Source organism: Primulina eburnea, chromosome 9 (assembly GCF_022965805.1).
Source record: "Primulina eburnea isolate SZY01 chromosome 9, ASM2296580v1, whole genome shotgun sequence".
NCBI lineage: Eukaryota > Viridiplantae > Streptophyta > Magnoliopsida > Lamiales > Gesneriaceae > Primulina > Primulina eburnea.
Genome location: NC_133109.1, coordinates 33,089,711 through 33,108,191, shown reverse-complemented (window position 1 = coordinate 33,108,191; position 18,481 = coordinate 33,089,711). Strand labels below are relative to the sequence as shown.

At 36.1% G+C, this 18,481-nt stretch overlaps 5 protein-coding genes and 1 non-coding gene across 8 annotated transcripts; 4 read left to right on the top strand and 2 right to left on the bottom strand.

The window, feature by feature from the left end:
• The first annotated feature begins 1,900 nt into the window (after positions 1–1,900).
• On the top strand, positions 1,901–4,681 carry LOC140841845 (D-ribulose kinase-like). 2 transcript variants are annotated; one of them, XM_073209553.1, is made up of 9 exons: positions 1,901–2,049; positions 2,281–2,516; positions 2,652–2,791; positions 2,886–3,138; positions 3,243–3,375; positions 3,527–3,615; positions 3,773–4,050; positions 4,250–4,319; positions 4,427–4,681. In XM_073209553.1, exons 1-9 carry the CDS (start codon positions 1,983–1,985, stop codon positions 4,619–4,621), a joined length of 1,461 nt encoding a protein of 486 aa, XP_073065654.1. In that variant the 5' UTR covers positions 1,901–1,982; the 3' UTR covers positions 4,622–4,681. The 2 variants fall into 2 exon arrangements, with proteins under 2 accessions (XP_073065654.1, XP_073065655.1); XM_073209554.1 differs by having other exon boundaries at positions 1,913–2,010.
• Positions 4,682–6,658: 1,977 nt separating this feature from the next.
• TRNAE-CUC (transfer RNA glutamic acid (anticodon CUC)) lies at positions 6,659–6,731 on the top strand. Its single transcript has one exon. It is a non-coding gene; the product is annotated as a tRNA-Glu (tRNA).
• LOC140840606 (uncharacterized) lies at positions 6,669–7,766 on the top strand. 2 transcript variants are annotated; one of them, XM_073207788.1, is made up of 2 exons: positions 6,669–6,819; positions 6,977–7,766. In XM_073207788.1, the coding sequence occupies exon 2, from the start codon at positions 6,992–6,994 to the stop codon at positions 7,619–7,621; it is 630 nt and encodes a 209-aa protein (XP_073063889.1). In that variant the 5' UTR covers positions 6,669–6,819; positions 6,977–6,991; the 3' UTR covers positions 7,622–7,766. The 2 variants fall into 2 exon arrangements, with proteins under 2 accessions (XP_073063889.1, XP_073063890.1); XM_073207789.1 differs by having other exon boundaries at positions 6,679–6,819; positions 6,957–7,766.
• Positions 7,767–9,365: 1,599 nt separating this feature from the next.
• Positions 9,366–11,493, top strand: LOC140841843 (fructose-bisphosphate aldolase 1, chloroplastic-like). The gene is made up of 6 exons (XM_073209551.1): positions 9,366–9,701; positions 9,860–10,129; positions 10,281–10,390; positions 10,517–10,607; positions 10,770–11,039; positions 11,130–11,493. The coding sequence occupies exons 1-6, from the start codon at positions 9,513–9,515 to the stop codon at positions 11,406–11,408; spliced, it is 1,209 nt and encodes a 402-aa protein (XP_073065652.1). The 5' UTR covers positions 9,366–9,512; the 3' UTR covers positions 11,409–11,493.
• Positions 11,494–12,058: 565 nt separating this feature from the next.
• Positions 12,059–15,551, bottom strand: LOC140841844 (uncharacterized). Its single transcript, XM_073209552.1, has 10 exons — positions 15,399–15,551; positions 15,231–15,282; positions 14,326–14,403; positions 13,958–13,982; positions 13,838–13,870; positions 13,605–13,726; positions 13,396–13,526; positions 13,008–13,228; positions 12,464–12,717; positions 12,059–12,298 (listed from the first exon to the last, which is right to left on the bottom strand). Exons 2-10 carry the CDS (start codon positions 15,231–15,233, stop codon positions 12,206–12,208), a joined length of 960 nt encoding a protein of 319 aa, XP_073065653.1. The 5' UTR covers positions 15,234–15,282; positions 15,399–15,551; the 3' UTR covers positions 12,059–12,205.
• A 741-nt stretch (positions 15,552–16,292) lies between these two features.
• Positions 16,293–18,397, bottom strand: LOC140841842 (V-type proton ATPase 16 kDa proteolipid subunit). Its single transcript, XM_073209550.1, has 3 exons — positions 18,165–18,397; positions 17,374–17,659; positions 16,293–16,652 (listed from the first exon to the last, which is right to left on the bottom strand). The coding sequence occupies exons 1-3, from the start codon at positions 18,241–18,243 to the stop codon at positions 16,520–16,522; spliced, it is 498 nt and encodes a 165-aa protein (XP_073065651.1). The 5' UTR covers positions 18,244–18,397; the 3' UTR covers positions 16,293–16,519.
• Positions 18,398–18,481: the final 84 nt, after the last annotated feature.

Sequence of the window (18,481 nt, the reverse complement as noted above, 5' to 3'; positions counted from 1 at the left end):
CATTTATTTCAAAATATTATAAATTAAATTAAATATTATATTAATTATTAATTTTTACTAATTTCAATTTCTAAAAAAATTAAAAAATCAATTAATATTATAAAAAATAATTAAAATTTGATAATAACAAATGATAATTAAAATAGTAGCACAAATTTGTATATTAAAATATGGTTAGTACTAATTATAATAAGTAATAATAATTAAAATATGATTAATTATAATATTAGTCAAATTATATTTAATTATTACTAAATTTATTGAATTTATAATTATTTTAAACTTTAGATATTAAAAAAATTAAATTAATTAAATATTATCATTTCTTCTCTAAATGATTATATAACTACCAAAAAAGGATAATAACACAATATTGAACGGACTTATCATAATTTTAATTATACACACAAAATACATGATAAATAAATGATTAAAAATCAATCATCATTTATCATGTACATCGAACAAATAGAATGATGCACCACTGGGAGGTCTTCCGACCTCTAAAAAAAAATAATTACAACTTTTTTTATATAAATTTGTAAATAAAAAATTCATTATCACTTTTTTAAAAAAAAATTATTTAATAAAAATATTTAGAAAAACATGTTTATTCTTTATCACTATCATATACATTTTCAAAAAATTTTAAAATTGTTAAACTATTTTCTTTAATCTTTATCCAAAATTTTGAATTTTTATTAAAAAACATTAAATTAAAAATTAAAAAAAAAACTCACAAAAAATTACATAAGGGGTATAAAGCGCTAATATTAATAAAATATTAAAGTTCGTGAACGATTCGCAAACTAGAGAACACAATAATTAAACTTTGAATTCGACCTGATACAATTTCGAACATACACCTCAAATTAGATAATATCGAATATGAATCAATTTTTTTTCGATTTAACTCGATTCGTTTACATCCATCCAAATAGGCGTATAAAAGTGAACCAATTTATTTCCATCTTCCCCAATTTATTTCTATCTATTTCTCCCCTTTCCTAACCCCTTGTAAGGCACTGGTATAGCAGAGTCGGTCTTTTTTCGAGGGAGAAACAAAAAGAAAAAGCACAAAAGATGTTTGCGTTCCAATTATTTACATACAGTGTAAACAATGTCTGATTCCCTGCAAGACAAAGGAAGAGCATGAATTATGATTAGCATCACCAAATGTGGTTTCCTTAGTTAATTTTTTTCTTTTTTCCAGTGCATATATAACACAACCTACATGTTCATTATCTGTCACACAGACTGATATCCATTATACAGTCAGTTTATGGGACATCAAACATGTTGACGCAGCGTATACATATACCCGTGGATATCTAATCAATATAACAATATATACACATCTCTGCTCGTTGAAGATAAAAGTACATCGAGCAACCATTTTGGAATTCAACAACAGAAATAACACATAGTTTGAGTTAGTCAAAAATTGTTGGTTTGATTATGTAAGCAATAATGTTTTAATTTTTGTTTTTTTCTCTAAACTTCCCCAATAAATACCTATCCTTTTTTGCATTTCAAAAGCACACCAAAACACAAAATTCTCCCATCTAAAATTATCTTTGGAAAGAATATGATTAGTGAAGAGAATTTGGATATTAAAATCAGAGTGTTCTGATTAATAAATAAGTGATCTTTTTGAGAAGTTTAGAGTTGATCTAGTTCAATTTGAAATGAACTATAATAAATATTGATATTCATTTTATTTATTGTTAATATTAGTTTGATGTTACCTTTTCTAGTTCCAAATATCCCAAGAGCAGCCGCTTGTACGCTAAAAGCTTGTATAGGCCTGTACAAAGCCCAAGGTTGATCTAAAGGCCCAATTATCCGGCCTATCAACTAATTCCTTTACTTGGTCAAAATAAAAGTCGCTCATCTGACATGCGCTTTAAGCTTCAAACCAGGTAGGCAACATTATAAAAGGCCGCTAAAATCTTCTTGATCAGTACAGCGTGCTGGAAGAAATGGTGGCCTCACTTCACAATCCTTCATGTTCGTTGCTTATCCATCTGCCCAAATCTCTGAAATTCAGTAATTTTTCTCTCAATCAGATATAAATTGTATTTAGATTGCATGTTGAATTCTAGAGGGTATTCGATTCTATTATGTTTTTTTTTGTAGAAGCTTCTTGCTAAATCTTATTCTTTTCGAGAAGCTGCTGCACTGTGTTTTTAGTTTCCATTGAATTTGGCAAAGAACCAGGGATCAAAGGAGACATAAAATTATTTGTAAATTGTAATTTATTTTCAATCCACGTGACAGGGAATAGTTATCCAAGAACTTTAACTTCAAAAATGTCGGGATGTAACGTATTTAATAAACTAGAATCAAGAAGTGCTAGTGTGAGGGCTAGTGAATACACTATGGACGTTGATGTTAAAGCCGAGGGGAAACTCTATCTTGGAATGGACTTCGGGACATCTGGTGCTCGGTATTCTCTGATTGACAAGGATGGAAACATACAAGCCGAAGGCAAGAGGGATTACCCTTTGCATATGGTAATTAATGTGCCAATTCTGCACTATTCAAGCTTCAGATTGTGATTGCTATTCCTGTTGGCATTTTAGTTGCAATTGTTAGTCTGATTCTTTTGTAAGATGCATGCATAATCTTGTAAGTGTGGTCTTAGAAAGAGTGAAGAAGCCGTAGATTGGGTGAAATCTTGGAGAACTACACTTTTTGCCCTCTTGGAAGATATCCCAGTCAGTCTTCGTGCAGCCGTTGCGTCCATTTCTGTGGATGGTACTTCTGCAACAACTCTCATTGTTGATAGGTTGAATTTTCTCAAAAAACTCACATGATTTTTCTACATTTTTTTGTTACTACTCTAGTTTAAGCTTTTCACCCAATTTTTTTGATCGACGTAGCACAACAGGTGAACCCTTGTGTAGACCACTCCTCTACAATGAGAGTTATCCCGAGGCTTTGCCATTGGTGAAGGCGATCGCTCCTGTTAACCACACAGTTTGTTCTGGTTCTTCGACATTGTGCAAACTTGTGCACTGGTGGAATTTTTTTAAATCAGCAAAAAAATCGGCTGTGTTGTTGCATCAAGCGGACTGGTTGTTGTGGCTTCTTCATGGCAGGCTTGGAATTTCTGATTACAACAATGCTTTGAAGGTCAGATTTTTTCCGGTAAAGCGGACAACTGCTTATTTTGTAACCTATTCCACAGACCATTAAAATTAGTAATTCTGCAAACGATTTTTTAAGTATTTCGACAGGTGGGTTATGATCCAGAAACAGAGTCATATCCCCCTTGGCTTCTCGCTCAGCCATATTCTCGTGTTTTACCTACTGTTCTGTCTCCTGGATCCACCATTGGTCCCATGAAAGAGGTTGTCAGAACACATCTTGGTATGTTTATAATATCTTGGCTTTAACTTGAAAATCCTGCGACATTATTTTTATAGGATATTGTCCTATAATTTTCCCTTTGGATATTTCCTCAGAAGTTCCCCTGCTTTTGGACCAAAAATTAATGTAGAAACATTTATTTTGTCTGTAGGTTTTCCAAAGGATTGTGTTATTTGCACTGGCACCACAGATAGTATTGCAGCCTTTATTGCAGCGAGAGCTAATCAACCTGGACAATCTGTGAGAATCTTGCTACCTCGTTTTCCTACGAAGTTGCTACATGGGCAGCTTTTTGATTATTTATCAGAACACAAGAATGTTTTATACCTATGAGTCGCCTCTCTGATATATGTTTTTCGACGACCACATGTGGAAACCATCGCTTCTTTATGATTAGGTCACATCTTTGGGTTCAACACTTGCTATAAAATTATTGAGCACACAAAGAGTAGAAGATGCACGTTTTGGGGTGTATAGTCATCGCCTCGATGATAAATGGCTCGTTGGGGGAGCTTCCAACACAGGCGGTGCTGTCCTTCGACAAATTTTTACAGATGAACAGCTGCAGAAACTGAGTGAGCAGATAGATTCTTCTGAAGTCTCTCCTCTTGACTATTACCCTCTCCTAGATATTGGGGAAAGATTTCCAGTAGCAGACCCTGAAATGGAACCCAGGTAAGAACTTGCTTTTATTCATCCTTGCAGGCATCAACAATATTATTCTTTTCTCGCTAGTGGTTTTGCAAATGTCGTAGTTTCAATGCAGAAGAATATCGTCCATGTTTCTACGTTTATCATATCTCGTGTGTTCTACAATAATTAGTATCAGTCATTTACCTCAAAAATGATATTCTGTATCAAATTATCATATCAGATTGCATCCTCGCCCGGCAAGTGATGTCGAGTACTTGCATGGCATTCTTGAGTCCATCGCCCGAATTGAGGTGATGATCAAGCCACCGTTTTCATTTTGTCTTTTCAGTTGGCCGCCTTGTCCTTAATTAATTATGGAAGAGAACTCCACCAAATAATCGCCTTGCATTTAATTTAGGCCAAGGGTTACAGCTTACTGAAGGAACTAGGAGCAACCCCAGTTGAAGAAGTGTTTACTGCAGGCGGCGGGTCGAGAAACAAGAAGTGGATAGCCATACGAGAGAGGGTGCTTGGTTTGCCGGTGCGAAAGGCGCTTCAAACAGAAGCTGCCTATGGAGCTGCATTATTAGCCATGAAGGGTGCTGATAGCTAGGTGTAGGTTGGGGCCATCGCGCCTCGTATAATTTTGCATGAAATTATTAATCAGAAGAATCTTAAATCTAATCCCTTTTCTATATAAAATTTTCTCTTGTTTAGTTGAATTTCAAAAAATTTCACCATATGGGAATGTGGTGGTATTTATTAAGGGTGACTTTACAACCCATCCAAACCGAGATGAAAAAAAATAAATAAATCATACACTTTATATTTTCTTTTTTTTTTTAAAAAAAAAAACACATCGACCGTGTTGCTTTTATAGTAATTTTATAATATTTATATATATGCAATATTACACGGTTGTTTATTAAACACGTAAATAGGATATCACTAATTTAATGATTATATAAAATATCAAATAAAAATGAATAATTGGGTAACTCATTTTTATTAATTATAAAAGGTAGCAATTTTATTTTATATATTTATTTATATTGAGTAATTTATTCTTCCTTAGGCACATATGTCAATTAACTTAATGTTCCACTCACTTGTTAATTATTTTTGGTTTTATCATTTGTTACTCATCACTTATCTAACACAAAGTAGATTTGGGTGCGATATATCCCTTTCTTTAGCAAAACTGGTTAGTAAAATCTAAATTGGAATATATGATCAAACACTTAATGTGTTTTTGAGTTCAAGAATTTGACAGGAGCTAATTTCTTTTTTCCATGCATAATGTGCGGTGGTATTGTTTGTTGAAAATTGCAGTAACAGTGTTGGAATCTGGTGTCTACGAAATGAAGGACGAGTGAAGTTTTCTAAGACTGATTGTTAGTGTGGTTGTGGTGGACAGGGTAGGGAGGAGGCATCAACTGTGGTGTTGGTGATGATATTATTGCGCATAGAAGTTCATTGTTGATATTTAGGAAAATGAGCTTAGACAGCAGGAGCCGTAGCAAGAGCAGAAGTAGGAGTCCAATGGATCATAAGCTTTGTACTCAACGCTATTCTAATCGTGATGCACCGTATAGGCGGGAGTCGAGGAGGGGCATCAGGTTATTTGGTCTTGGATCCATTCATCTTGTTCATAACTATTATTTTCATTTTTGTGTATGTTGAATCGAAGAGGCCTAGGGGGATATGGAAGTGAGTGATCAATACAAAGGGAAATCACATCTTATGCTGTGCCTGGCTGCTTTCTGCGTGTCTCGGGTCTTGATCCAATCTACTTCACACCTGATTTTTTAAATACAAAGAATATCTTATTCCTTTTGGTCTATCCTCTCAAATCTCAGTAATTAACCCAAATCCGAAGTAATTTATATGAAAATACATAATGGAAAGTTCAATGAGAGGGATTGAATAATTGCTTTTTGTTTGCTAGTTGATTGCTATATCCCTTTCGTGACATTGTGTGTAGGACTTACCAGCAAGTGGGGCTTATGAGTCGGGATTGCATTTCCATGGCTATATGTCACTACTGTGGAGGAAGAGGGCACTTGGCCTTTGAGTGCTCGTCTGGTAGGTTCATGGACAGATATCCCAGAAGGTGCTAGAGGAAGAAGTTTGTGGCTTATGTGTTAAGGCCAATTATGCAGAGTTTTCTTTGTTTTGTATCGAGTTGAGATTGATGTTACACTCTTGGTAATTTGTTGGTTGGACTTCTACAGTTTGGTGTCGTTTTTGGACTATTTGTACGTCTAATGAATTTTACATATCTTGGTTTTCTTATTTTGACCGATCTATAATAGACTCAGTTTGTTTTTTTACTTGGATGCATGAAGATATTGATCGAAATAATTTGATACTTTCTGTTTATTAATTATAATAATATTTCATGTTGCGGATACTTATTGCACTTCTATCTTTTTAGTTTTTAAAGAAAGTAGTATATATAAAATAATGAAGGCAATAAGGCATGTGTTACACAATGGTTGGAATTAGTTCTCACTTCTCATACAGGTTGCGACTATTTTGGACTACAAAATTTTAATCATTGGGAATCTTTTGTAAAATTATATATGAAATAGGGAATTGTGTGAAACTATACTTTAATTAAAAAGTAATAAGTCGTCGGCACTTAAAATCCGTTGTAGTCTAGTTGGTTAGGATATTCGGCTCTCACCCGAAAGACCCGGGTTCAAGTCCCGGCAACGGAAATTGTTATTCACATTTTCATTTTGAAAATTAATACACAAAGTTCGGGTATGAATTCCGTAAAACCCTAATTTTGAAGATCCCCACGAGGTATGGTTTCTTCCTTGATTCTCCAATTATCCTTTTTACTGAGTTGTTAATTTATCGCTTTCAAATTTTCAATGTGTGCTTTCACTAACGTTGCTGAAATTTTAAATTGTATAAACTACAAATTGAAAAAAAAAAAGTCTCTATTTTCAACTATCAGAAAGCATTTTCGGGAATGGCGGATGATGAGATGCCGATGAGGTTGATGAATTTCGTCTCGGAAGAGCAGTTGGAAGAAACTCGGAGAACTCGGGGTGTTCGAGTGGAAGATGGTACTGCGCAGAGAGACAGGTCTCTTTACGAGATTTTGCAGGAAAACAAGGATAAGAAGGATGCTGAATTCAACGAACGATTCAAGCACAGGCCACCTAAAGCTTTGGATGAAGAAGAGACTGAGTTTCTCGATAACCTGGAAATGTCGAAAAAAGAATATGAGCGACAGCTTGCAGATGAAGAAAAGCTGCAGCTGGAGAACTTTCAGGCAGCCGTAGCAGCACAAGCTGCTGCTGTACATGAGCTAAAGGAGGCACCGTCAGTTTCCGAGGTCCAGGAAAAGAAATCAGTTCTAGGAAGGAGGAATACAGCAGCTCGTCCGCTGGGAATGATAATTAAAGTGAACCCACAAACGAAGAAAGCAAAAACAGACTTTGCGGATGCAGAAGAAGCTTCGACTGTGGTAAGATCATGTAATACTGATACAAAAGATACCGCGAGAAATCAGGACGGTGATAATGATGAGTCTAGGCTTGTATCTAGTAGTAGTGGTTTGGTGTCATATAGTAGTGATGAAAGTGAAGAAGATTGATATCACATCATTCATTTGCTTAAAAACTTGGCCAAAAAAGCTCTGTTTTTTATGTATATTAAAAACCCCCATTTTTTAGGATTGTGATGAGTTATGAGAAAGACTTTAATTGAATTCTAATCAGGAAACTTTGAGATTTGGCATATGTTGAAATTTCAATCTTTGGCATGGTTTTTACCTCGAAAACACTGTTTTTTTACATTGAGAAGTTTGTTGTGTGTTCAGAGATATTGTGACTCTAATCACTTACAATTTCACGTGTTCTTGGATATTGATTCCATAATGGAGAATTTTCCATGTGTTAATTTTCATATACATGTTTAAAGTGGTGATACACCCACTCACGAATCAGATACTTGATCAAGTTTTTAAAATGAACTGGATTTTATCTTCATCGGTGCTGAAAGATTTTATGCATACCCTTAGATGCTTCACATATTTTAGCCGTTGTGTTGGTGACTAAACGAAGTAATTGTCTATCATGGGGTTTCCATTCTGTAGAATTTGCTCTGTATGGAAAAATGCTTCCTCCGGAACATGTTGCAAAGGATGATTATTGACTAACCAAATATCGCAAATTGTTACACTGCATGCTAAATCTCTTACAGAAGCAACATTGAAAACTGTCTGAATCCAACTTGACTTTGCTGCTCATGACAAAATGCGTTCTGATGTTTCTTGGCATTGAAAGTCCTAGACAATGCACTATTTGATATTCTTGTTCCTTCTGGTTAGTAAGGGAGAATTCCACACTGCAAGCAACCTAATACTAGTAATTTATTTCGAAAATCTCTTGAAATATTATGGGAAATTCAGTGACAGCAGAACTTTTATACCTGATATTTTAGCACAAATCTTGCCCCGTCCTTAAAAGTTAATGAGCTCCCATGATTAAAGCTAACCTGGCACACAATCCGTCTTTTGGTATGGTGCACGCTGTGTCGCTCTCGCATCAATTCCGGGATTAAACCATGACCGTTAACACCCAATCAAAACTAACAAACAGAACATAAATCAGAAATGACCACAGCCTCACATTTACATACCCAATAGATTTTTTCAGTTAAACAGCTCCATTTTTGGAAGAACGTGAAGTCTTGAAAATATCAAGGTTTTTCCAGTTAGTGATTCTCATTTGTTTGCCAATATTTTTATGCGTACAGACACACATTTAAATATCAGCATGAAATTTTCGCAATCGCAAGTTTCTTGAATGTTGTGAGGGCTTGTTATGATCTTTTTCGTTTGAAATCGGAGCTTTATTCGTAAGATTTGACAGAAAAATTTAAAACTCAAAATATTTTTTTCTTCCAAAATCACAAACTGGAATAAATTATGCACAAATGGGATTTCGGGATAGGACAAAAATTGATGTCCTACCTTTGATTTCCATCCATGAAAAAAATGATATTACCCAGCTTCTAAATTTCATTCACAATTTCTAAACATCCAAAATTAAGTTGCTTCTGATGAACTAAATTTTTTCCGTTACTAAAAGTAATAGAACACAAATATAAATATTGAATAAATGAATATGTGTAGACAAATGAATAAAGTTGAAGCAAATAATATTAGACAAGACTGTATGAGTGGAGTATTGTGTATGGTTCAATCTATTTTAGCAACTTGTGCAACCAAATCATCACATCCACTTGTCAACCCACGATTGGCCCAATCATGACAGCCGCAAATGTGACATCTTTTGTCACAACACAGCATACACAGTTATAAATTGAGCCATGCATGAGGATGGTTTTATGTGTGGCAAAGAGAGTGTTAGTGGGGGGATAAGATTTTTGATCAATTCTTGGTTTTTGCTTCAATAATTTCAGTTCATATCATCAAATTTCTCGACCACAAAAAGGGAGGAGAAAGAAAATTATTGATACCAATGGCCTCAGCCTCAGCCTCATTCCTCAAGTCATCTCCTGTTCTTGACAAGTCTGAGTTCGTTAAAGGCCACTCCCTTCTCCGCCACCCATCCACCTCCGCTGCCACCATCCGCTTCCACCCCAAGGCGGCACCATCACCGCTCACCGTCCGTGCATCCTCCTATGCCGATGAGCTCGTCAAGACTGCGGTATATGGCTAGTTTCATCAGTTGGCTTGGTTCAGTTCTTGCATAATGTTATATAAAACTGCGTTTTGTTGGTTATTTGGTGGTAAGTTTATTGGAGAGGCGAGTGTTTAGCTAATTGAGAGACTGACCATTTTTTTGTAAATGTGTCTTGGGTGTAGAAAACTGTTGCATCACCAGGGCGTGGTATTCTTGCCATAGATGAATCAAACGCGACTTGTGGGAAGCGTCTAGCATCCATTGGGCTCGATAACACCGAGGCGAACCGTCAGGCTTATCGCACCCTTCTCGTGGCTGCCCCTGGACTCGGCCAGTACATCTCTGGTGCAATCTTATTCGAGGAGACTCTCTACCAATCCACCATTGATGGCAAGAAAATAGTGGATGTTCTTGTTGAGCAGAATATTGTCCCTGGCATTAAAGTCGATAAGGTAATCAATAACCACCCGTTTCCATTTCTTAGTTTGCTGTTAGCAGGATGGATCTAAGAATTCTTCGTTGCTGTGACTATGCTGCGATGTGGGTCAGAGATTTTAATGATTCTTGAATGCTTATATAATTAATGGGATTCGAACTTTGCAGGGTTTGGTTCCACTTGCTGGTTCAAATGACGAGTCATGGTGCCAAGGTCTTGATGGCCTCGCCTCTCGCTCCGCTGCTTACTACCAACAAGGTGCTCGTTTCGCCAAATGGTAAGGATACTTATTCGTACTTTGGTCACCTCTCAAACTAAATATGTGTAAATGATACCGGTAGACCTTAAGTAAAGCTTAATGTCCTTGATTCTAACCAAATTTCTCGATTCGGACCTTGCTCAGGCGTACTGTGGTGAGCATTCCCAATGGTCCATCTGCCCTGGCAGTGAAAGAGGCAGCCTGGGGCCTAGCCCGCTATGCCGCCATTTCTCAGGTACATATAGCCCCTTCCCATTTTAACTGTATGATATCATGCTATGGGAGTTTAGGGTGATGAGCATGACTCGAGATTTCAAAACTTAAACATCCAACTGTTTGATCAACTCCAGTCCACACGATTTGGTGGAACTGAAGGTGTTTTTTCATGATGATTCAGGAGGCTGGATTGGTCCCAATTGTGGAGCCAGAGATCTTGCTAGATGGCGAGCATGGGATTGACAGGACTTATGAGGTAGCTTTGAAGGTGTGGGCTGAGGTGTTTTTCTACTTAGCCGAAAACAATGTATTGTTTGAGGGTATTCTCCTCAAACCAAGCATGGTCACTCCTGGTGCAGAATGCAAGGAAAAGGCGACACCCGAAAAGGTTGCCGCATACACACTCGGCCTCCTCCGCAAGCGAATCCCCCCGGCCGTTCCTGGAATCATGGCAAGTATTTCCAGTTTTGCTTCATATACATGAGTGTGTTAATGAGTCGACTTTAAATTTGAGACCAGGTTTTACTCTTTTGATGAGCAGTTCTTGTCTGGTGGGCAATCTGAGGTGGAAGCAACCTTGAACTTGAATGCCATGAACCAAGCCCCGAACCCGTGGCACGTGTCGTTCTCCTACGCAAGAGCTCTTCAAAACACATGCCTGAAGACTTGGGGAGGCCGCCCGGAGAACGTGAAGGCGGCTCAGGAAGCTTTGCTGCTCAGGGCCAAGGCTAACTCGTTGGCTCAACTCGGCAAGTACACCACCGAGGGAGAATCAGAGGAAGCCAAGACAGGAATGTTTGTGAAAGGCTACAGCTACTAATAAGCATATTTCACTACCAAAAACATGGCCGCTTTATGACGAATTTATGAATTAAAGGAAAAAAGGATGCCCTATTCATCGTTGATTCATAGCTATTTTTGTTCATTATTTTTACTTTTTAAACAAATTGATAAACTTAATCAGCACTGATGTATGATGAGATATGAAATAGAGTGCGTGTGCTCGTGTACAAAAAAGAAGCATGATAAATAAAAACAGAGGTGGTTACTATGATTAAACATCTATATAAATAGTTAAATTTCCGATGGAAAAATATTACTTACACTTCCGACGGCAATAATCTCAAATATCAAACGCATAATTATAAGGCTTTTAATCTTTATTTATTTTTCATGAAATAATTGTTTTCTCGAATTTTCTTGTGCCTACAAAAAAATCTTTTTAAAACGTATACTTTAACCCTGGTCAAATTATCCGGCAAGTGATTTAGTTTTTAAATGAGAGACATTTAAGCCATACTGGAATTGAGTATCACTTACAACAGATAATAAATCGACAGAACGCGGGTTCATCAAATTTCATCACCCCACAACAAAGTATAAACTCTTTGTTGATAATAACAATAATAATAATTTACACCCACTTCACAAAAACAACAACAATATTTTAAAATAAGAAACAATGATAAATGAAATTCAATGTTTTATAATTTATAACTTGATTTTGATTTAATATTGAATCAAGATCCATATTACCACACGTAAAATGAAGCATGCTTACGTACATCGTTCATGTATCCAAGGAGTGACGGAAAACAATTTGGATTTAATATACATTCAACCCTTCAAAGAGTATTTCTTCCCAGTGAAGGCCTGGAATTTGGGGTCTTCTTTCTTTGGAGGCTCTTGTTTGGTGTCTTTTGAAGTGTCCTGTGATAAAGGTCAACGGATATCAGATCCAGAACATCCTTTTAACCATCTGATATCTTATAATCGGAAAAGTATGAACAACTTGACATTTTTTTTTGTGAGGGAACATATCTTTGTGGGATCTTGAGCATGGAATCTGATTTTTTTTGGCAGGAAAAAGGTTACCTTTGATGATTCACTGGTGCGGTTTGCATTTGAACCAAAAACAAGCTTGCCCTGAGACTGGCGACTGGTGCTCTGTGAACTGGAACTGGATGCAGAAGCTTGTCCACCATCATTGGAGGCATTCAGGTTCTTGAAAGTGGGTGCAGATGAAGAGGCTGGTGGAGGCTGGGTTTTCAGGGGTTTTCCATCCAGTCTTCTCGCAGTACCAGTAAATGGATTGAAGTTCGGTTCAGTCTCAGCTGCAGGCTCCTGGCCTGAACAAATGAACAGAAAAGGCACAAAATGGCCAAGATAATGGTTAGTTGATGACTAGCATAGGAAGGATTCGTCCAAGAAGAAATCTCGACTTCCTTGAAAGGAGAATTAAGAAGAGAAATGTATCCATGTTAACTGAATAGATGAGGTTTGCGGCAACTTATTTTCTAAAAGGGGAACCTACAGTGAGCAGTAACCTCTTGATTGTAAGATAATTAATTGCCAACGTACTAAAGTAATGATAAGATGATGAATATAAGAAAATGAGGAACACTGAAAAACATCGTACCTTCTGTTCTTTTGCTTGTTGGAATTGACAGTGCAGGTTTTTCCGGCTCCTTGTAATCGAGAGGAGGAGCAAAGTCCACTTCACAATCGGTTTCGATAATAGTTATGGCATTAGAAGGCTTCGACTCGATTATATCTATGTAATACTTTTTATTGTTATAAGCCACCATGATACTATCCCCAGTGGTCAAACAAGAAAAATTCCTTAATGTCGTCTCCAAGCTGCAAGAGAGAATTTTAAAAATAAAGATTAAACTAAGATAACCAAAAAAACAGGAAATTTTCAAAAATGTCGTTTTTCTAGGAAAACCAAAAGAGAAGCTAGACAACACCAAACACATGTATGAGAATCACGGATAGAGCAAGTTAATTTTATGTCCAACACTCACATAGCTTTTGGATTTGATATATCCAAGAAATCCTTTGTGTGAGGTTGCAATTTGACATATGTACCCTTTGGAAGAGTTACATTTTTTACCCGTACAATATCTCCTTCTTGCAACAACAGGTTCTCCATCATCTGCACGATCACAAAACATCAAATCGTGTCCCAAAGTACTAAAAGTCATAATATAACGTGCACACAGATTGCACATACCCAGTAAGGCATATATATCATGCCTTCTTCTGCAATGAACTCCAGAACTCCACAATGAGAAACTCGTTCAGTTGCAGCGTTTCCAAGCTCAAACAACATAGGGTAATCAATTTGAAGTGATGCTGTAAGATGAAGTCAAGTTAGATCAAGGCTCGAAATCAGTAACTGTCCAAGCCCAAGGAAAAGGTTTATAAACGATATAATGTCACTAGAAAAAAAGATGTGAAACTAACCAAGGCGATCTAGAGCCGAAGGAGGCATGATTACTGAAACAAAAAAAAGGTGGAATGAGATATCATGGGTCAAGGAAACATACTATTCTGCCTACAGTTATAGTTTATTAAACTGATTACCTTTGTCGCCATTTTCTATCTGTGCCTGCGAATTAAGAGATAAGAAAAATCAGAATTAAGATGGGAAAATTCAGAATTAGATCAAAATTGATTACAGTATCAAATTCTGTAAAAGTTTCAAGTAAATACCAATGGTTAGAGTAGATTGATCATATGTACAAATAAAATATCACAAGCATTGTATGAAAGAAAAAAAAACCCAAACTATGAGTTCCAGGAAAAGGATACGTAACCGTGAAAATATCTTCAAAGGGTATCCATGGGGTTAAAAAAGAGTTGGTAGTGTTAACTCAACTATAAGTTACATCTGTGAGAATCATTGCAAAATTAAAGTAAAAATTAATTAAAAGTTGGAGAAGCCGTCAAACCTTGTCGATGAAAGACGCGGGATAGCACCGATATGTTTGCTCAAATGACATTCCATGGTATCCATATCCATTAAAAAACTGAAACAAGAAAGCAAAAAATATATATGTGAACACACCTAGTGAAGGCTCTCATAACAGCAATAACACAAAATAAAGAGTGTTAAAAAAATTCGCAAATATACATCCTCGTTGGCATTTAAAAATGATGCTCTTGATGCATAAAATATCCAGAACGCCATTCAAGAGCCCAAAACTACTTTGACAATGCAGTCTCATGGCTAATAATCCATTATTACTGTGAGTTTAGCAAGGGCTTATATTTTATTAACCTATCACATGCTCAATAACTCTTGAATCTCTTCTTCCCCTCCAAGAGACCCATGATCAAAGAACTGTATGCATCTTAAAAATCTTAGAACTAATAATTACCTCTGCATAGAACCCATATCGACCAAAAAAAATCATATAATCCACTGAAATCTTGATTATTAGCTCAATAATATTTTAGTCTTGAACCAGCCACAAGCATTTTGTACTTCCCAGCGAACACATTGATGAATACACCTCATCAATTGACACAATCAACCCAAAAGATGAAGAAAACCAACAACAGACCACCCGAACTATTGTCACACTTAAAACTCTTAACCTCATTAGCACTAGCAGTATAAAACGAAGCAGCAAATGTACGACAATCATGATCCTAGGAAATAATATTTTCCAGTAAGGTCGGTCAGTACTCAATATAGGCAAAAAAACACATGGAGATCTCAAAAAGAAAATTCTCAGAGCAAACAAGAAATTCGATTTTCCAGCACAATAAAGAACAAAATTTTTCTCAGATTAACTTCAACACAAAGCCAAATAAAAAATTCTTAAAAATCGGAATTTGTTTCGAGGCGCACCATATTTAATAAACCACAAACGACGAAAACGCGCTCTCAACTTTGAATTCACCTGCAGAAAAAACAATCACAAAATTTGATTAATTAACCGATAAAAATGGAAAAAGGTTAATCAATCACGCAACAGAGTAAGAGTCCGCGGGGTAAACTCGAAGGAAAGGCCAGTACTTCGAATAGCAGAACGTAAGCGCCGATCTTTCACCAGAGATTTCGGGGGTAAGAGAGAAGTCTAGAGCACAAGTTAGATTGGAAGTGATTGAAGAAAAGGAACTGGAGAGAAATAATATGGGGGAGGAAAGATCCGATGCGTCATTCTTGTGCACGAATCTTAATATATCGGTGGATGTGATTGGGCTGGGCCTTTCCTATATCGTCTACTCAAGCCCATCTTATGAAGCAGCCCATAGCATTAATAATTAATTACGATAAAAAATTATTATAAATATTATAGCTAATCATTCTTATTTTTGTTTTTATAATAATTATATCAATTATAACAATAAGTTTTTAAAAAAATATAGAGATATGTAAAATTAATTTAACAAATATGTTAAATAGTAACTATTCATATGCCCTTTTTATAATTATGTTAATTTACTTAAAAATATGTTATTTGGATTTTGGCGTTATACCCATACAGTATTGGGTATTATATAAAATTTAATTTTGAGAAAATAGAAGAAGAATGCAAATTAAAATCCAAAATTGGCAAACATCTTATCAAGTATTCCACATCAATTATTATTGGTTAAAAAATAATTATAATGATTAGTAAATTAGTCGGAAACAGTACAAAATACATTTGCCTGGTAAGTCGGGCAAACAAGAACTGCAGTCTGAGTGTGAGTTTTGTTTTGAAATTCATAATTTGTAGAAAAAAAAGAAACAACTTGTAAATAAACTAGTTATAAAATAATTCTTAAAAAATCGACAGTAGAGCATATTGAAAGAGTGGCTCAAGTAACAGAAGATTATGTCAAATGCAGGCAGGTAAAAGGCAAAGTTGTCTAAGAAAAACCACAGTTGTCATTATTTGTAAATAAATATAAGACTTGTGTCCAGTAGCAGAAATCACAGAATTTTTATACCGTACGAAGCTACAAAAATACACAAAAGTTTTTTAAATCCATCAAATAATAAACGCTCGATGAGTTCTTTTATTCATTTGGAGGAGAAACCAAATATTCGAATACAAAGAACAGCACAAAAGTTACCAAAGAAAGATCTGTGGGATATCTTGGATGAGAGTAAAAGTTTCATTCAAAGCAAGCCATGATTTGAGTTATCCGCTACTCAGCTCTAGACTGGCCGGCTCGAGAAGACAAAATAATGCCAACAATTAGGCCGTAGAGTGCCAGAGCTTCAGCGAAAATGAGAATGAGGATCATCCCTACAAAAAGCTTTGGCTGCTGTGCGTTAGCCCTGCAAAGAAGATGTCAGGTTGAGATCCATTTAAAAACATACATGTGCCTAAAAGTACATATAGTTGTTTGAAATCCATTCCGAGGGTGAAAACTGGGGTGGTTGCAGCTGATCACATCATAAGGACATGGAAAGATTTTAAGTCATAGCTCAAGCGCTCAGAATATCAACGTTTGAAGCTAAACAAGATCACATTGCTGCATGATTACACTGGCATGTTTCACTCATCATCCTCGAATTTTGTTGGTTCTAGTTTATACCGACTTGGTTTTGGTGGCAATAGGTATTATCGAAGAATAAAGATTTTTATTTGCAATTTACAATTTTTTTCAACAAATCAACAAAACAAGACCTGAAGCATAGAATTTCATCATCAACTATACCAAATTACAAATTATACGGGCTCCCATTTTAATTGCTTCATGACGGAGAAAACTTAAAAATGCCATTTCAAGTCAAACATTTTAGCTCAAGCCTTAAACACTCTCTCATAATACATACATTATATGTGTTCGTCAATAATTTGTGAAAATTATCCCTTACTTTTTACCTCATTAAACCTTTCAAAGTGGAATCTATAATAAACTATGCTGACAAATTTAATTATGAAGTAAACCTGGCGCTATCACCTACGCGACTGTTAAACTTACAACATCACAAGACAAATCAAACTTCAACCCTGAAAGATTAGAATTTCCATGAAGTTGATACAAACACATACCTAACACCAGCATCTCCGACAATCCCAATGGCCATTCCAGCAGCCAGCCCAGCGAGTCCACAAGAAAGGCCCGAAGAGAGATGAGCATAGCCATCAAACAGGTAATAAGACTTAGCTTTAGGGTTAATACCAGTGCTGATAATCACAGCAATAATGAGACCGTAAATACCCAAAACACCAGCCATAACCACAGGCACGATTGATTTCATTACCAGCTCTGGCCTCATCACCCCCATCGAAGCAACACCAACGCCACTCTTAGCAGTCCCATATGCAGCACCCATACCTGGGGGAAGAAAAAAGAAACAAAATAGAAAACAAGAAAGAACGAAATTTTGTGAAGTTATCCAATCCAAATCCAATATAAGTGTCCCATCGAAGGTCAGTCGGTTAATTCAACACGAAATGAGAATAAGCATAAATTTTTATTGGTTCCAGTCAATCTAATCCAACCCAGCTGATTACTCATTGCACGACCTAATCTACAAGTTCAAGCAAGCAATCTTACCATGATCTGAAAAACTACATCATAATTTCATGCTCCTGTTGAATCCATGATTGATTACCGAACAACATACAATTTCATTTTCCTCTGAACAGAATATGAATTTCCGATACTTCAATCGACACAATTAATTATCATTAAAAAAAAGTAAACCACCAGCATAAACCAACAAAATGAAGAAAAACATTATCTTCATTAATTCTTCTACAGAACACATAATCGAAACATATATAAACAAAAAGTGAGAAATAATCACATCAAAGGGGAAAAAACGTAAAATACTCACATGAGAAAACAAGGGCTGCAGCGGCGCCGAGGAATCCGAAGAAGGGAGCAGTTTCATCGCCACTGAAGGTCGAAGACATTGTTCTGGAACTGAATTCAGCTCTAATTCAGTAGAGAGTTGAAACTTTTTGCTGGATCTGGATTTTAGCGGTCGATTTCTCTCTTTCTTCTCTGTGCGTGGATTTGGCCTTTGGGTAAATTGAGAGAGAGAACCAATCATTAACGAGAGGCGGAAAAGACAGACAGCTATGATTATTCTGAAATATACGGGATTGGGCTTTTGGGAAATTTGGGCCTTCCTTCAAGCCCATTACGAGT

Bases quoted from the DNA above. Each gene is read 5' to 3' on its own strand.
- LOC140841845 (XM_073209553.1), top strand. From the start codon at position 1,983: ATGGTGGCCTCACTTCACAATCCTTCATGTTCGTTGCTTATCCATCTG. The intron at 2,050-2,280 runs GTAATTTTTCTC...TCCACGTGACAG, and splicing joins GCCCAAATCTCTGAAATTCA to GGAATAGTTATCCAAGAACT. The intron at 4,320-4,426 runs GTGATGATCAAG...CATTTAATTTAG, and splicing joins AGTCCATCGCCCGAATTGAG to GCCAAGGGTTACAGCTTACT.
- LOC140840606 (XM_073207788.1), top strand. From the start codon at position 6,992: ATGGCGGATGATGAGATGCCGATGAGGTTGATGAATTTCGTCTCGGAA.
- LOC140841843 (XM_073209551.1), top strand. From the start codon at position 9,513: ATGGCCTCAGCCTCAGCCTCATTCCTCAAGTCATCTCCTGTTCTTGAC. The intron at 10,130-10,280 runs GTAATCAATAAC...CGAACTTTGCAG, and splicing joins CTGGCATTAAAGTCGATAAG to GGTTTGGTTCCACTTGCTGG. The intron at 10,391-10,516 runs GTAAGGATACTT...GACCTTGCTCAG, and splicing joins GGTGCTCGTTTCGCCAAATG to GCGTACTGTGGTGAGCATTC.
- LOC140841844 (XM_073209552.1), bottom strand. The intron at 13,727-13,837 runs GTTAGTTTCACA...TTCATCTTACAG, and splicing joins TTCGGCTCTAGATCGCCTTG to CATCACTTCAAATTGATTAC. The intron at 13,229-13,395 runs GTGAGTGTTGGA...TCTCTCTTGCAG, and splicing joins ATATCAAATCCAAAAGCTAT to CTTGGAGACGACATTAAGGA.
- LOC140841842 (XM_073209550.1), bottom strand. From the start codon at position 18,243: ATGTCTTCGACCTTCAGTGGCGATGAAACTGCTCCCTTCTTCGGATTC. The intron at 17,660-18,164 runs GTGAGTATTTTA...TTCTTCCCCCAG, and splicing joins TGCAGCCCTTGTTTTCTCAT to GTATGGGTGCTGCATATGGG. The intron at 16,653-17,373 runs GTATGTGTTTGT...TCTTCTTTGCAG, and splicing joins GTCGGAGATGCTGGTGTTAG to GGCTAACGCACAGCAGCCAA.